General features: G+C 40.8%; 1 protein-coding gene across 2 annotated transcripts in view; it reads left to right on the plus strand.

Annotated features, from left to right (window-relative positions):
• The window catches only part of RSU1 (Ras suppressor protein 1), a 199098-nt gene that overhangs the window by 95166 nt on the left and 90619 nt on the right, over nt 1-13313 (plus strand). For both annotated transcript variants that reach the window (XM_055429360.2, XM_055429353.2), the window contains one exon: nt 5318-5450. In XM_055429360.2, coding sequence (XP_055285335.1) covers nt 5318-5450 — 133 coding nt within the window. The remainder of the gene's footprint in view (nt 1-5317; nt 5451-13313) is intronic.

The following is a 13313-nucleotide window of genomic DNA, read 5'->3' on the forward strand; positions in this document are numbered from 1 at the left end:
AGTGATAGAAATGAAAATGCTCACAAGCAGCCTCTGGTCCATTCTGTCTACTCCAGCTTTCATCAGTATAAGATTCTTCTTCCCCGAATCAACCACGTCCAGCTTGGATCCTGCAGTTCCTGCGTGCTCCAGTTAGCAGGCGTCATTAGCGTCATCCTCTGCCTCTCGTGTCTCCATTGATAGTGCTTAAATAGAGACATAGCTAGGGACTGACAGCACACTGGAGGGTTTGAGGTCTCAGACGAGAGGGCCCAGGGTACAGAGCTGACCTCCTTTCTTGACGTTATTCCTCCAGGTCTGTTTTCCATATATGGCAACCAGGGAGCATCGAACTTTAGTACATTAGTTTTAGAGGATTACCTTTAAAAAGACTGCAGGCTTAGTCAGAGGCTGTTACTAAGTGATCATGAGACAAAGTACATTGGAAAGCAGGTTGCTGGTAGGAGAGTAACAGGCTGTTCTTTCCTGTACCTGTATGTTGATTTCAAGGATAATCCATTAAAACCGGTTCATAACATACCTGTACTTTTGGATTAGTGGGCATGATGCCAGTCAAGGTTCGTGTCCTTCCCCAATCAATAGAAACTGACTAGAGGCCAGACAGATTCAGGCAAGGCTTTATCAGGGCTCCTGTTGCAGCCGGGAGGAGTGAGAAGACCTCAACTCCCCAAGGGTGAGGGAGCTGGTTCCTTATATGGGGTGAAGACAGGAGTGTGTCCAAGCATCAGGCTGGAGGGGTGGCTTAGGTGGTTTACCCACCACTTAGGTGGCATTGAGTGCAGGGTAGGGTGCACAGTACCCTGCTTTTGCAGTTGCCAAGCTGGATGGCATCTCCGCCTCAATGGACATGAATTTGAGTGAACTCTGGGAGTTGGTAATATACAGGGCGGCCTGGCGTGCTGCGATTCATGGGGTCGCAAAGAGTTGGACATTACTGAGCCACTGAACTGAACTGAACACCTAGTTCTTGCTCCAGGCTCTTTTGAAGTGGCGGTAGGGCTTGTTTGGTCTTTTTGTATCTTTTGTCCATGTTTGCCCCAGCTGTGCTTGCACACACTTACTTTTAGTCCCATATAGTTTCTTTGTATTTCGTTGCTCAAGGAGAGGTATGTCTAGGTGGATGCCTTGCAGCAAATGGCCCCAGAAGCCAGTCTGTCTCAGGCAAACCCTGCACCTGGGTGGGAGGGAGCTGGTGATGCAGTCTGGGAAAGAAGAGAGTCGTCTTCCTCTCCTGCTCCCCTGGGCAAATTTGGAAAACCTGAGGCTTGTCTGTGGGGTCCTTTTGAAACTCTTTCCCTGGCCCACATTGCTCTCACACTGACCCAGAGCCTTGAAAATACAGCAAGCCAAGAAATCCTCTGTGCTCCAGACACAGCTACTTCTCCTCTTTCGACCCTCCTCCTTCCCCAGAGGTTGTTTTGTTTTTTTTTTCCAAGTCATATTCCTGTGATACCCATCTGAACCAGAGGTTAAACAGGAAAGCAGTCCAGTTGAGTTAGTTCATGGTAATGTGTGTGAATGACAGAGTCCAGGAAGCTTCTTCATCAGATACACTCTACCCATGGGAAAGTTAGACTGGATTTTTCGTTAGACTAACCAATTTGGGGGGATGAGGAAGAAAGATATTTAGAGCAGAGCCACTTCTATCAGGGAAGTCTCCTTCGCTTAGGAATTAGTTCACATCTTTATGTGATTTATGCTTTTCATGGCTTTTTTTTTTTTTTTTGGTTACCCATTTTAGAAGACATATTTTTTCCAAAGGTCTCATTGATTGTTTCTTTCCAGTTGATTCCATGATAATGTAAGTGGGCAGGGCTCGGAAGCAGGAAGAGGATATTGGGTAAGTGTAGGCTGTCAGGTGAATGTTTTAAGAAAGAGGCTTTTACCTCTAGCAACCCCCCCAACTGTTTAGAGAATTTCTGCCCTGTGGTTACTGTCACCCGGTCACTCGGCCCTTCCCTCATTGGCCGTGGTGCCAAAGGACACTGCACAGCGTAATAAACTGCATTTAAAACACGACACTTCGGGAACTTCCCTGGTGGTACGGTGATTAGGACCCTGAGCTTCCAATGGGAACTAAGATCCCACATGCCGAGTGGCACAGCCGAAAAATATTTTAAAAACTTAACATGACACTTCAGAAATACAGACTTGTTTGTAAATTTAAGACTTTCCCCCAGAAACTTCTGTTCTATTCATTTTTAGGAAATGTGGAAATTGGAGAAGAAGTAATGAGACAGTGATATGGACAGGAGGACATAGGGTATAGCAAACGAGGAAATGAGAATTATAGCAAGACTTAAGCAAGCAATCAGTTTGATTCTTGGGAAGCTGAAAAACTTGTCTCTTGTCCAAGTAAAGATAAAAGCAAAATATATGCACAGAAGTCCACTGCCGGCAGTGTTACACCTTCATAGGATACTTAGCTAAACCCAATGCAACATTTGCATTTCCACTTATCCCAAGCAGTTTTCTGACTCACGGTGTAGAGAATAAAGCCCGTTAATTTCCCAAGTGATTTAATATCTGACTAATGATGTTTAACCATTAAGATGAGGAAATTGACAATATTGATAATCTTGGAGAGAAATGTATCTGCTTATTTTTGTACTTAACCAGCAGATTTTAAATAGCTTTGGAAATATCATGATGGATTACTCTCTTACTATTTCATAATATCTGTTTTCTTTAAAAGCATTTTATGAAACAGGGATCACTTTTCCATTGGTCTGTTTTTCCTCTGTTATTCTGAATAGCTTCATGTTCATTCAGGCACCCCTCTGAGATAACTTTGGTTTGCATTTCAGACCATCACAATAAAGCAAATATCACAATAAAGCAGATTACTCAAGTTTGTTGGCTTCCCACTGCATATAAAAATTTTATTTACACTATACTGTAGTCTGTTAATTGTGCAATAGCGCCACGTCTAAAAATGTACATGTGCTGTGTGCTGTGCTTAGTCGCTCAGTTGTGTCTGACTCTTTGTGACCCCATGGACTGTAGCCTGCCAGGCTCCTCTGTTCATGGGATTCTCCAGGCAAGAATACTGGAGTGGGTTGCCATGCCCTCCTCCAGGGGCTCTTCCCAACCCAGGGATCAAACCCAGGTCTCCCGCATTGTAGGCAGATTCTTTACTGTGTGAGCCACCAGGGATGGCCAGGAATACTGGAGTGGGTAGCCTATCTCTTCTCCAGGGGATCTTCCCGACCCAGGAATCGAACTGGGGTCTCTGTATTGCAGGTGGATCCTTTACCAGCTGATCTACCCGGGAAGCCCCAAAATGTAGATACCTAGTTAAAAATTTCTTATACTGACGGAGTTCCCTGGTGGTTCATTGGTCAAGAATCCACCTGCCATTTCTGGGTCCATCCCTGGTCTGGGACGATCCCACATGCCACAACTCAACCCGTTCACCACAACTGCTAAGCCCGAGCTCTAGCGCCTGTGAGCCACAGGTACTGAACCCCATGAGCTCTGGAGCCTGTGCTTGGCAATGAGAGAAGCCACTGCAGTCAGAAGCCTGCACACCGCATCTAGAGAGTAGACCCCGCTCACCGCTGCTGGAGAAAGCCCATGCACAGCAACCAAGACCCAGTGCAGCCAAAAATAAACATTAAAAAATTTCTTACTGATAAAAACTGCTGACCGTCATCTGAGCCTTCAGTGACGTGTAGTAGTAACATAAAAATCACTGATCACAGGTCACCCTAACATAAATAATAATGATATAAAAAGGCTTAAAATATGGGAATAATTACCAAAACGTGACCCAGAGATGCAAAGTAAGCAAATGATGTTGGAAGATTGGCACCGACAGACTTGCTGGATGCAAGGTGGCCGCAACCTGCACTTTATGAAAAATGTAGTTAGTATGTGCAGAGCACGGTAAAGTGAGGCGTTGATACAAGGTCTGTCAGTATGACAACAAGAAGGCAGATTCAGGGTATCATCATTTGTTTTAAGAAAGAAATGCTGCATCACTGTCCTAGTAAACGTTTTCTTCTCATTTCTGAAGTTCAGATTAGCTGGGAGATGATGTGCTTTGTGCAATGCTTGCATCCTTAGAATATGTTTTCCATATGCTGAAGTTATTGTTATGACAAAATTGGCAGCTGGAGCCTCAGAACAGGACAGAAATGGTACTTGGCTTGTGTCATGAAAAGAGTAATTCCCACGTGTCTGTGTTCAAAAACCTTAGAACTGTAGACCAGGCGTCTGAAAATGGACATCTTCAGTAGGACTTTGAGGGCAAGGATGTCGGTGAGCCAGCTGACTGCCATTGAAACCACACGCAGCTCTACTGTGTAACATCTCTGTCTCTCTCTCTCGTAGGCAAGCATGTTCTTTGAAGCTCTTTCTCACACTTCCTTTTCCATTTTCAAATACACCAAACAGAAAAACATAGAGAATCAACTGATCCAGCAATATGTGGTACCCAGATGCTGGCTACCTTCATTAGCTCATGTTTGGTTGATCTAGATTGACACATAACCTGTTAGCGTCACCAGACACTGTAGAAATATATAAGAGATTTGGAGTCAGAAGGCTTAGATTCAAATCCCTACTCTGACATTTTCTGTTCTTAGAGATATTACTTAATTTCCCCAAGTTTCTGTGTTTTTTCTTACCTGTAAAGTGATGTCAATTACTGACTTTAGGGATTGCTGGAGAATCAAAGGAGGAAATGCTTTTTACAGGTAATTTGTGAATAGGCAGGATACATATGTGTGCGTTTCTACCCTTAACCATGTTATTGAGATGCATTTGGTGCTGATTCTGAGATCTGCTTATGCTACCTGAGTGAGGCAGTAGGAGTTTTACATGGGCAGTGTTCTCACCTTTCTTCACTTGTGTCCTGCTTTGATGAAAAGTGGTGTTGATTGGATCAGGTTTCAGTCTTACTGGACAGATGGTGATGCAGACTGTCAAGGTGAAATTGGGGGATATCCTAATATTAAGGGTTCTCGCAATCCTGGAAGGCCGTTTTTGTTCCTTTAGCAAATACTGGGAAAAATGGAGCAAATGCTGCATTTGTATGAATTGCATCCACGTTTACTTCCTTCTTACCTCTTCTGCTCCCTCTCCCCTCTCCCCTTATCGCCTTCCCTTCCTTCCGAATTTCCTGCGTCAGTATGCAGTCACTGACATGGCTTGTAGACCAGCAGTGACTTGGGCTAAGTATTTTTAAAACAAATCAAATGACTCAGCAGATGCTTAAGGTTGTGCTGTGGTTACTGGGCATGAATTACTTCTTGAATTTGATTTCTGTTGGTTAGATGACCTTCATTTTTTTTTTTTCTCTCCATCTTTTTAGGAAACTTGGATTTAACTGGTCAGAAGCAGATATTCAAAGCAGAGAACAATCCCTGGGTTACCCCTATCGCTGACCAGTTCCAGCTTGGCGTGTCCCATGTTTTTGAATATATCCGCTCCGAGACGTACAAATAGTAAGTAGACTATGATTTTCTGAAATCGACTGGTTTTATGGTATTTATAATTATGCCAGGCTTAACAACCACACATAGTATTTGTCTTTATTTATAGATTATTTTTCATTCACAATGTCAAAGGAAACTTAGACCAGTTTTGTTTAGAAGTCTTTTAAGGTATTAAACTGGCTGAATATGCATGGCCCTAAGGAAATTCACCAGACACATTAAGATCAGAACATATTCTTTTCTCCTTTGAATGCAGAGAGTAACAAATGTTGTGAACGAAATTGTTAAGTGGTTTATTTATAAAATCAGTAGAGCATACTAAGAAAGCATTATTCTGCTTTTTAAGAGAAAAGATAAGACAGAAAATGAGGCGGGATCAGCTGGCTTAAGTCAACAGCGTCAAAATCTCTCAAGTCCTTCCCTCTGGTCCAGGGCACCCCTGGGGGGTCCAGCATTAAAACCTAAGTATTCCCGCCCCTCTTTTCCTCAGTGTGTTCAGGTGCGAAGGAATGCTGCCACCTCCACCTGCTCTGTTGTTACTGTGTCTTCTGTTACTATTTTCTGCTCCTCCCACTCGCCACCCCCAAATTGAAGTGATCATTTCTCTTAGGGCTTCAGTGACCCTCTAATGCTGAAATCTAGCCACCTCTAGTTTTAAGCAACTGCAAAAGACTTGAAACAATTCATAGTCAAGTTTAATCTGTTTTTGTGTCCAGTACCAACTTGTGAGAATTTAACATCCCAGTTCTTAGAGAAGACCCCAGGGATCATTAAAGGCTACAGTCAGTTTGGAGTCTCCCTTTTTTTCTCTTGGGTATCAGAGCTATCCCCTGCCCCCCAGCTCAACACGGGTTTCTCCGAATTTGTGTTGAAACAGTGGGTCAGATTTAACTGACAGGGCAGAGTTCTGGCCAATGAATGGCCATTGGTGGATCTGGTAGTAAAAGTCCTCATGCTGCCATGTCCCTGGTTACACAGCTGGGACTCCTTTTGGTATATTTCCAGCAGACAGAATCACAGAGAAGGTAAACTGTGAAAGAACAATGATATTCAAGCAAAATAAACTGAAATTGCCAAATTGACACATATCCTTGTATATGAATACAACTTGAAGCCTGGTTTAGGTTTCTTTTAACATTTTTTTTTGACATCTTAGTATTTATCTTATGTATTAGACTTACTAAAGAGTAAAATGAGAGATGTGTAGGGTGTGTGTTATTGTTTCATGAACCACATAGATATGAGCTATTATTATACATACATAGTTTTTTTTCTTTAAATGAACATAGCTCAGGGTTGGAAATTTGTCTAGTTCATCATGAAAATGTGTGAAAGTATAATTGCAAATTAGCTGTTTATTGTTCGTTTGGTTTCTTTTAAATTCTTAATCGGTGCTAACGTCAGTTTTAGATGAGCCTCTAATGTTTCGTTAGTGAACGGAAGGTTATGCAGTGCTTTGGTTTGTAGGGTGGTGTACGATTAGAAAAACATTGTACATAATAACTACAGAAAAATAAATAAGCTACTATTAATCCAGAATTGGGGGAAATACTCTGTTGTTAATTCTGGTTAATGATTTTTTAAATCTCCTAATTTAGAATCTACACTAATACACTAATTTAGAATTTACAGAGAATTAGAATGCAGTGCATAGGAAAGTGCTTCTAATTTTCATTTCATTTTTAAGAGATTACATTGTGAATGCTTGGATTTTGAGTACGTTAGAGTCATTGGGCAATTAATCACCATTATGTGCTATTACAGGCAGTTTCTGTTTATTTGAACATCGTTAGGATTCTGGATAAAGGAGAGGTGTTGACTGAGTTTATTGATACTTTATTTGAAAGGGAATCTGTGATCCACTTAGTCCATGACACGTTTGATGTATATATTCTTGTCTGTTTCAATACCATTTTATATTGGAGGATAAGAGTCATCTAAGCAGTTTGCCCACTGGCTTATATTTGACATGATTTCCTCCTGGAGAATTTTGTTATCTTTTGTCCAGTTAAATTGACATGAAAAAGCTTAGAGAAGCATGGGAGAGCCATTGTCCCCTTTGTAGGGGTACCAGTCAGTACTCTGTTCACTGATTTGAGAGGGGTATGTGTGCCTCTGCTGGGAGAATGCCCTTGACATTAAACTCCTGGGAGCAAGGACCTCCCTAAAGTGAATTCTCTTAGAGTTCTCCCCTTCTCTCCTCCTTGGGAAAGAGAAGAATGTTAACCACTTTCTGTATCCCAGCTTTCTGCCCTCCTGTTCTCCCAGTGGAGCAGTGACCTTCGGTCCTTGATCAACATACCAGCCAGAAACATGGACTGGGAACCAAGTAAGACACTGCCTCAAGCGCTCAGTCTGTTTTTTAAAAAAATATACTTGTGCAAAAATGCCATCACTATATTTTACTGTTTTTTATAATTTAAAGTCCTCTTTTGGAAGAATAAGTGTATGTTTGTATATCCTCATATAACTAGAAATCAAACTTAATTCTTTTTTTTTTTAAGCAGGCACTTCATAATTAGAGGACTTATAGGATTTCTCAACTCTCTGAAAAAATAAATCTAATTAGCAGATATTTGGCTACTTTTGTAAAGCTGTACATGTGATGACTTGCACGGAGGCAGTTTATATGTGACACCGATATTTTTTTAAACAAGGCAAATGTCTCATTTGGTACCTTAGTCTTAGATCCTTTATTCTAAAACCTATAGTTTCTAATCTTCACTTCCTCATCTCTTTTTATATAAGTCACGTACACCCCTTCCAATTAAAAAATCCTTTTTTAAATATATTGATCTTTAGCCTGTCATAAAAGCGTATTTTAATTTTTTATTCTGGCACTTAAAATACTAATGAATCTCCTCTTTTTTTCCTCCCCTTTCTAACCAATCGACCCATTACCTAAATGAGAGCATTAAGAACTCACCAGCTCATTTCATTTCCCTTCGTGTCCCTGGTTGAGGTTCAAGGTGACCTTCCTGTTCCCAGTGCATCCTAAGAGGCCTTCCGAGTCTTGAGCAGCGACAGTCCAGGGAAGATGAATTAACTGATTTCCAGACTCTAACAGACTCCAAGAGGTGACATGGATGTTTGAAACAAAACAGGGAAGTCAGTGTTTAGGAGGAATTAAAATACTTGGCAGGGATTTAAGTGGATGAGGATGGAACAGGAGGGAATGTGGGCAGGTGTGGGCTGGGAGAGTGCTGAGAGGAGATTCTTCAGGAGGTTGTTTTCGGGGTACATTTGGGGCATTCATTGCATCCTGATGAGTCCTCAGATGGAGCTCCCTCTTTGTTCATTTATCGTACTTTCAGCAAAGGGAACATATTGGCTGGTGTCATTGCCTTGCCCGCTCGTTGTCACTTATTCCCTCTGTCAAAGGAATTGGCTCCTTCTGGATGTCGACGCTCAAACCCTACAAGTGTGTTAGTGTTTTCGGGCTATTGTCGAGTAACTTCTGTTTCTATGCAGAGTTATGATCAGATCGTCACCGCTTGTTAAGCTTCCAGGAGGCAGGGTCTTTTTTTTTTTTCCTGGTCGCCTAGAAGAGAAGTCAGATTGGAGTCAGGATCCTTGACAAGATTCTTTGTGAAAGGGAGTAACTCACACTTTTCACATTTCCATCAAGGAAGGTGGATGGAAACTGCAAGCCATTTTAAAAGCTGACACGTTAACTCTTAACAAAAGAAGAGGTTTGACAAATGTTAAGCGGAAACAGTGTCGGTTGAAAGCGACATTTGGAAAACAGGCATTCTCATGAAGGCTGCAATTTGTAATGCCTGGCAGTCCTAAAGCCTCATTTCCAGGCTGGCATAACTCAAAAGCTCCTTCCCCGTCATTCTTCCCATCTTGTGACTTTCTTTGCTGTCCATCGAAAAGGTGCCACACTCACTTGCTTTTCTGTTTTGTTTTTCAGTCCCATAGAAAGACATTCATACTATTATTCAGGTTGCTTAACAGAAACATTTTAACCAAGCAGTGCTTGGGGAGTGGTGGGCATTGATGGGAAAATGAGACAAATTTCTCTTCCCTTGGAAGTCTAGCAAAATAAATCATCCTGTTTAGCTCATAAGGAGGAATAAGGACTTTGATTCTGCTTCATATTGTTTCTCAAGCTGTTTTACTTGTACAATTAAAACAAAGTAATGTCTTCTTTTGTTCTGCACCTTGGGCAAACCTATCAGAGGCTAGAGTGACCATGTTGCCATTGTTTAGTCTCTAAGTCATGTCCGACTCTCTTCAACTCCGTGGACTGTAGCCTGCAAGGCTCCTCTGTCCATTGGATTTCCCAGGCAAGAATACTTGAGTGTGTTGCCATTTCCTTCTCCAGGGGAATCTTCCTGACCCAGGGATCAAACCCGCAAACTGGTGTGTCGTGCATTGGCAGGAAGATTCTTTACTGTCTGAGAATAGCCATACCTGGGCTTTCTTAACTACTATATCCTGTAATGACTGCTGACTTAGAAGGTCCTTACATAATAGATACAGCTGGTCTACCAAAAGGCTAGAAAAAGTTTTTAATTTAATAGGTGATCCCATTTATTTAAGACAGCCCTTTGCAGAAGCAAATCCTGTCTAATAAAACTCTCCAAACATTATTTTTCGGGTGAAGTGTAAAAATGGATGCACTGAACAAGCAGATGGTTTTATAAATATCACAGAAGGCTGGAGGAGAGGGTTAATCTGCCAGGACCTTGCTAGCAGTTAGTGGACTTCTTTTATGTAGTGACAACAGATATGCAAGAAGGCAAAGACTTTTCTCTTTTATTACTGTCTCTGAAAATAGCTCTACCTAAGCCAGAGAAGCACAGTATTTCTTTACATTAGACATGAAAAAGAAGAACCAATTTTTCCTAAAAGCCTTCAGACGCAAAGATTGTTTTTAAAAGCTGACTGTGTATCATGCTCCTGGTAATTTATATTTCATTTATAGATGCTACATGTGTGATTATGGTTCTTTCTTTAAGTTAATAAATGGATTGTCACATTTCCTCCATAATACAAAATATGGTTCAAACTTGTGACGTTTCTGGACGTATTTGCATACAAATGTGTTCATTTAACAAACCTTGCTAAGAAATACCAAAAATCCTTGGTCCATGGGATTTTCCAGGCAAGAATACTGGAGTGGGTTGCCATTTCCTTCTCCATGAAATACCAAAGAGAAAAGGAAACCCATAAAATACGTTGTGCTTTGGATGGTACCGTGTCACATCCCTTATTTCATGTTAACTTTCAGCGATGAGAATTACATATCATTCCTTTTTCTGCAGCTAGTATGTTACCAGTATAAGTATGTTACCAGTATAAGTATGTTAATTCCACTGAGTTTGGTCAGGACAGGACATAACATCAACCTTGGTCTTTGACTCAGTCCATCATCTCTTTTCTTTGTGTAGCCATGAGCTATTAATCGCCCTGGTAAATTTATCTCTCCCCTCGTAAGGAAGAAAACAGACTATGTGAGGTAGAGTGCAGGACAGTTCTTTTTCTCTTCCATTTCTGATAGATTGCTTACTGTAATTTGCATTTAAAAGGAGTTTTAACTTTTCTGCTTTTTAAGTTGTTTAGCGGTGTTATTCAGATGTCTTTCAGGGATCGTTAATATTTTTCCTTTTTCTTCATGCATGTCATTTCTTCAGTGTATAAAGTATGTACATGCCTTTTGAAGCTTTCCTATAATTTTATAGCTGATGCGAAACAGTTCAGTTTTTTAAGTGGACAGTGCTGCCCATTTGACATGTGCAGTGAACATGGAGCCTGGGAGGGTGCAGTAGGGAATCTCCATCCCCTTAAGCTGTAAAGGTCAAAGGTGAACTCTGCCAAGGTTTGGAAAACAGCTTCAGGAGGCTAAGTTGGAATTTCTGAAAGTGTCCAGGAAACCCCATTTTATAGGTGTGCTGAAATGTCTTTCACTCTGACCTTAGATGCAAATACAGACTTCGGAAAAGACTCTCTCGAGGGATGGGGAGGGAGGTGGGAGGGGGTTTCAGGATGGGGAACACATGTGCACCCGGGGCAGATTCATGTCGATGTATGGCAAAACCAATACAATAATGTAAAGTAATTAGCCTCCAATTAAAATAAATAAATTTAAAAAAAATACTCAACATTCAAAAAACAAAAAAAATAAAAGACTCCCTCAAGTCTGCACGTTCATTCTCTGGTCCTGTGAGGCAGTCACTTCTCAGCCACTTTTTGCTGGGTGAGCACTGTGGGATCATGTTTGACCAATGAGCTGAGGTCCTGTCAGTCTTTTTGCACTTAATTTCACGACTCGGGCAGTTACCATGAAAGAGTCGCGAGTAAATTTAGAGGGGCAAATGAGAAAAAACATAACTGCTCCATCAAGGCAAGAAGAGCGATGTTTACTCTGATCCTTTTGCCACAAGAGACTTTTGTGCGTGATTTTAAAGAGCAAAACAATCATGTCTGTCTCTTCCCCTCACTGTGCATCTCCTCCTTCCTTGTATATTGACTCTCAAGCCTGCCTTCAACCTGTCTTGTGCAGCTGTAATGTACAATATGATGTATGACAGTATCAATTTAAGGTAAATAGAATGCAGATAATTTGTCCCTCTTGACAGAAGGAAAATAAACATAGTCTAGGCTCCATCTGCACTCCAAAAAGGAAATGTGTCAGGTTACTTCCTCTTCCAAAAGAACTATTTTGAGTTCCATTTTTAGATGATAGTCACTTGAAATGATCATATCGAACTATGAAATATTGACCTACTCAAAGACGTGGTCCACCCTACATATTGATAACCTTTATTAACTCCCAGCAGTCTTCAAGTTCAATGCTGGATGCTTTCTGTCCAGCTCAGATGAGTTATTGCCTGCCTTTGCTGTTTTTATTGGAGAGATAAATTAATAAGTAGCACTTTATAATCAAAACTGTCCAATTTCTATTCTCTACATGGTAGTATCTTATTTTATTACATGCTGACTTTATTGAGCTCTGGTCTCTTATTCTGTTCAGGCATTGTTGGGATTTTGTTTTTTGTAATTTTTGACAATTAAGTGTTCTCCTATAATGTTAGATACTGTGATTTAGAGTGAGTAGTCTTATGAAAGGTATTTTTGTCAACTGAATCAGATAGAAAGTATAAATATTAGTTTTATGTCCACTGACATTTACTGATATCCAGTTTATTCATCAACTATTAAGTAAAGAACCCTGTAGATTTTGTTCTCTTGTGTTTGACTATATCATTTCATATGTATTTTTTAAGACTCATGATATAAAAGTTTGTGGTCAAGAAAATGTTGTATTCCACTGTCATAGTTAATTTTCAAACAGTCTCATTTGGAACCCATACAGTTTTATCACCTTTAAAATGTGTATACTTTTTTTTTTCTCCATCCAGTGACACAGTGTGTGTTTAGAAAATACATAAATTGTTATTGAGGCTTTGGTTATTTTACTTAGCAGGGTTACTGAGTAAGCACCCTGCCTTCTTTATTTTTTTCCCTGCTGCCACCTAATTTTGTCTTATTTTGGCTGTTTTAACCACTGAGCAGAAATTTATTATCTTAACAGCTCTAGAAGTCCCAAGATCAAGATGTGAACAAGGTTGGTTTTTTCCTAAGGTTTAATTTGATTACCCCATAAAGACCCTGCAATCTTCAAATATGGTCACATTCAGAGTAACAGCACAGTCCAGCCCCTAACACTGTTGTGACTTCTCCATATTCAGTTCTCTGAATATGGAGTTTGTTCCACCACCCTGTCTTTCTTCTCTTGTAGCCCCCACAACCTCGCTGTAGGCACATTCTCTTTATCAGTAAATGCGTTTAAATGCCTCTGGGAGGTCTAATCCACCCCTCCCCCCTGGCCCTCCACAATGCCTTTCTTAAGGCATTTGGCTT

This window comes from Moschus berezovskii, chromosome 15, assembly GCF_049115385.1.
Source record: "Moschus berezovskii isolate FMDL1 chromosome 15, NW_MosBer_1.0, whole genome shotgun sequence".
Lineage (NCBI taxonomy): Eukaryota > Metazoa > Chordata > Mammalia > Artiodactyla > Moschidae > Moschus > Moschus berezovskii.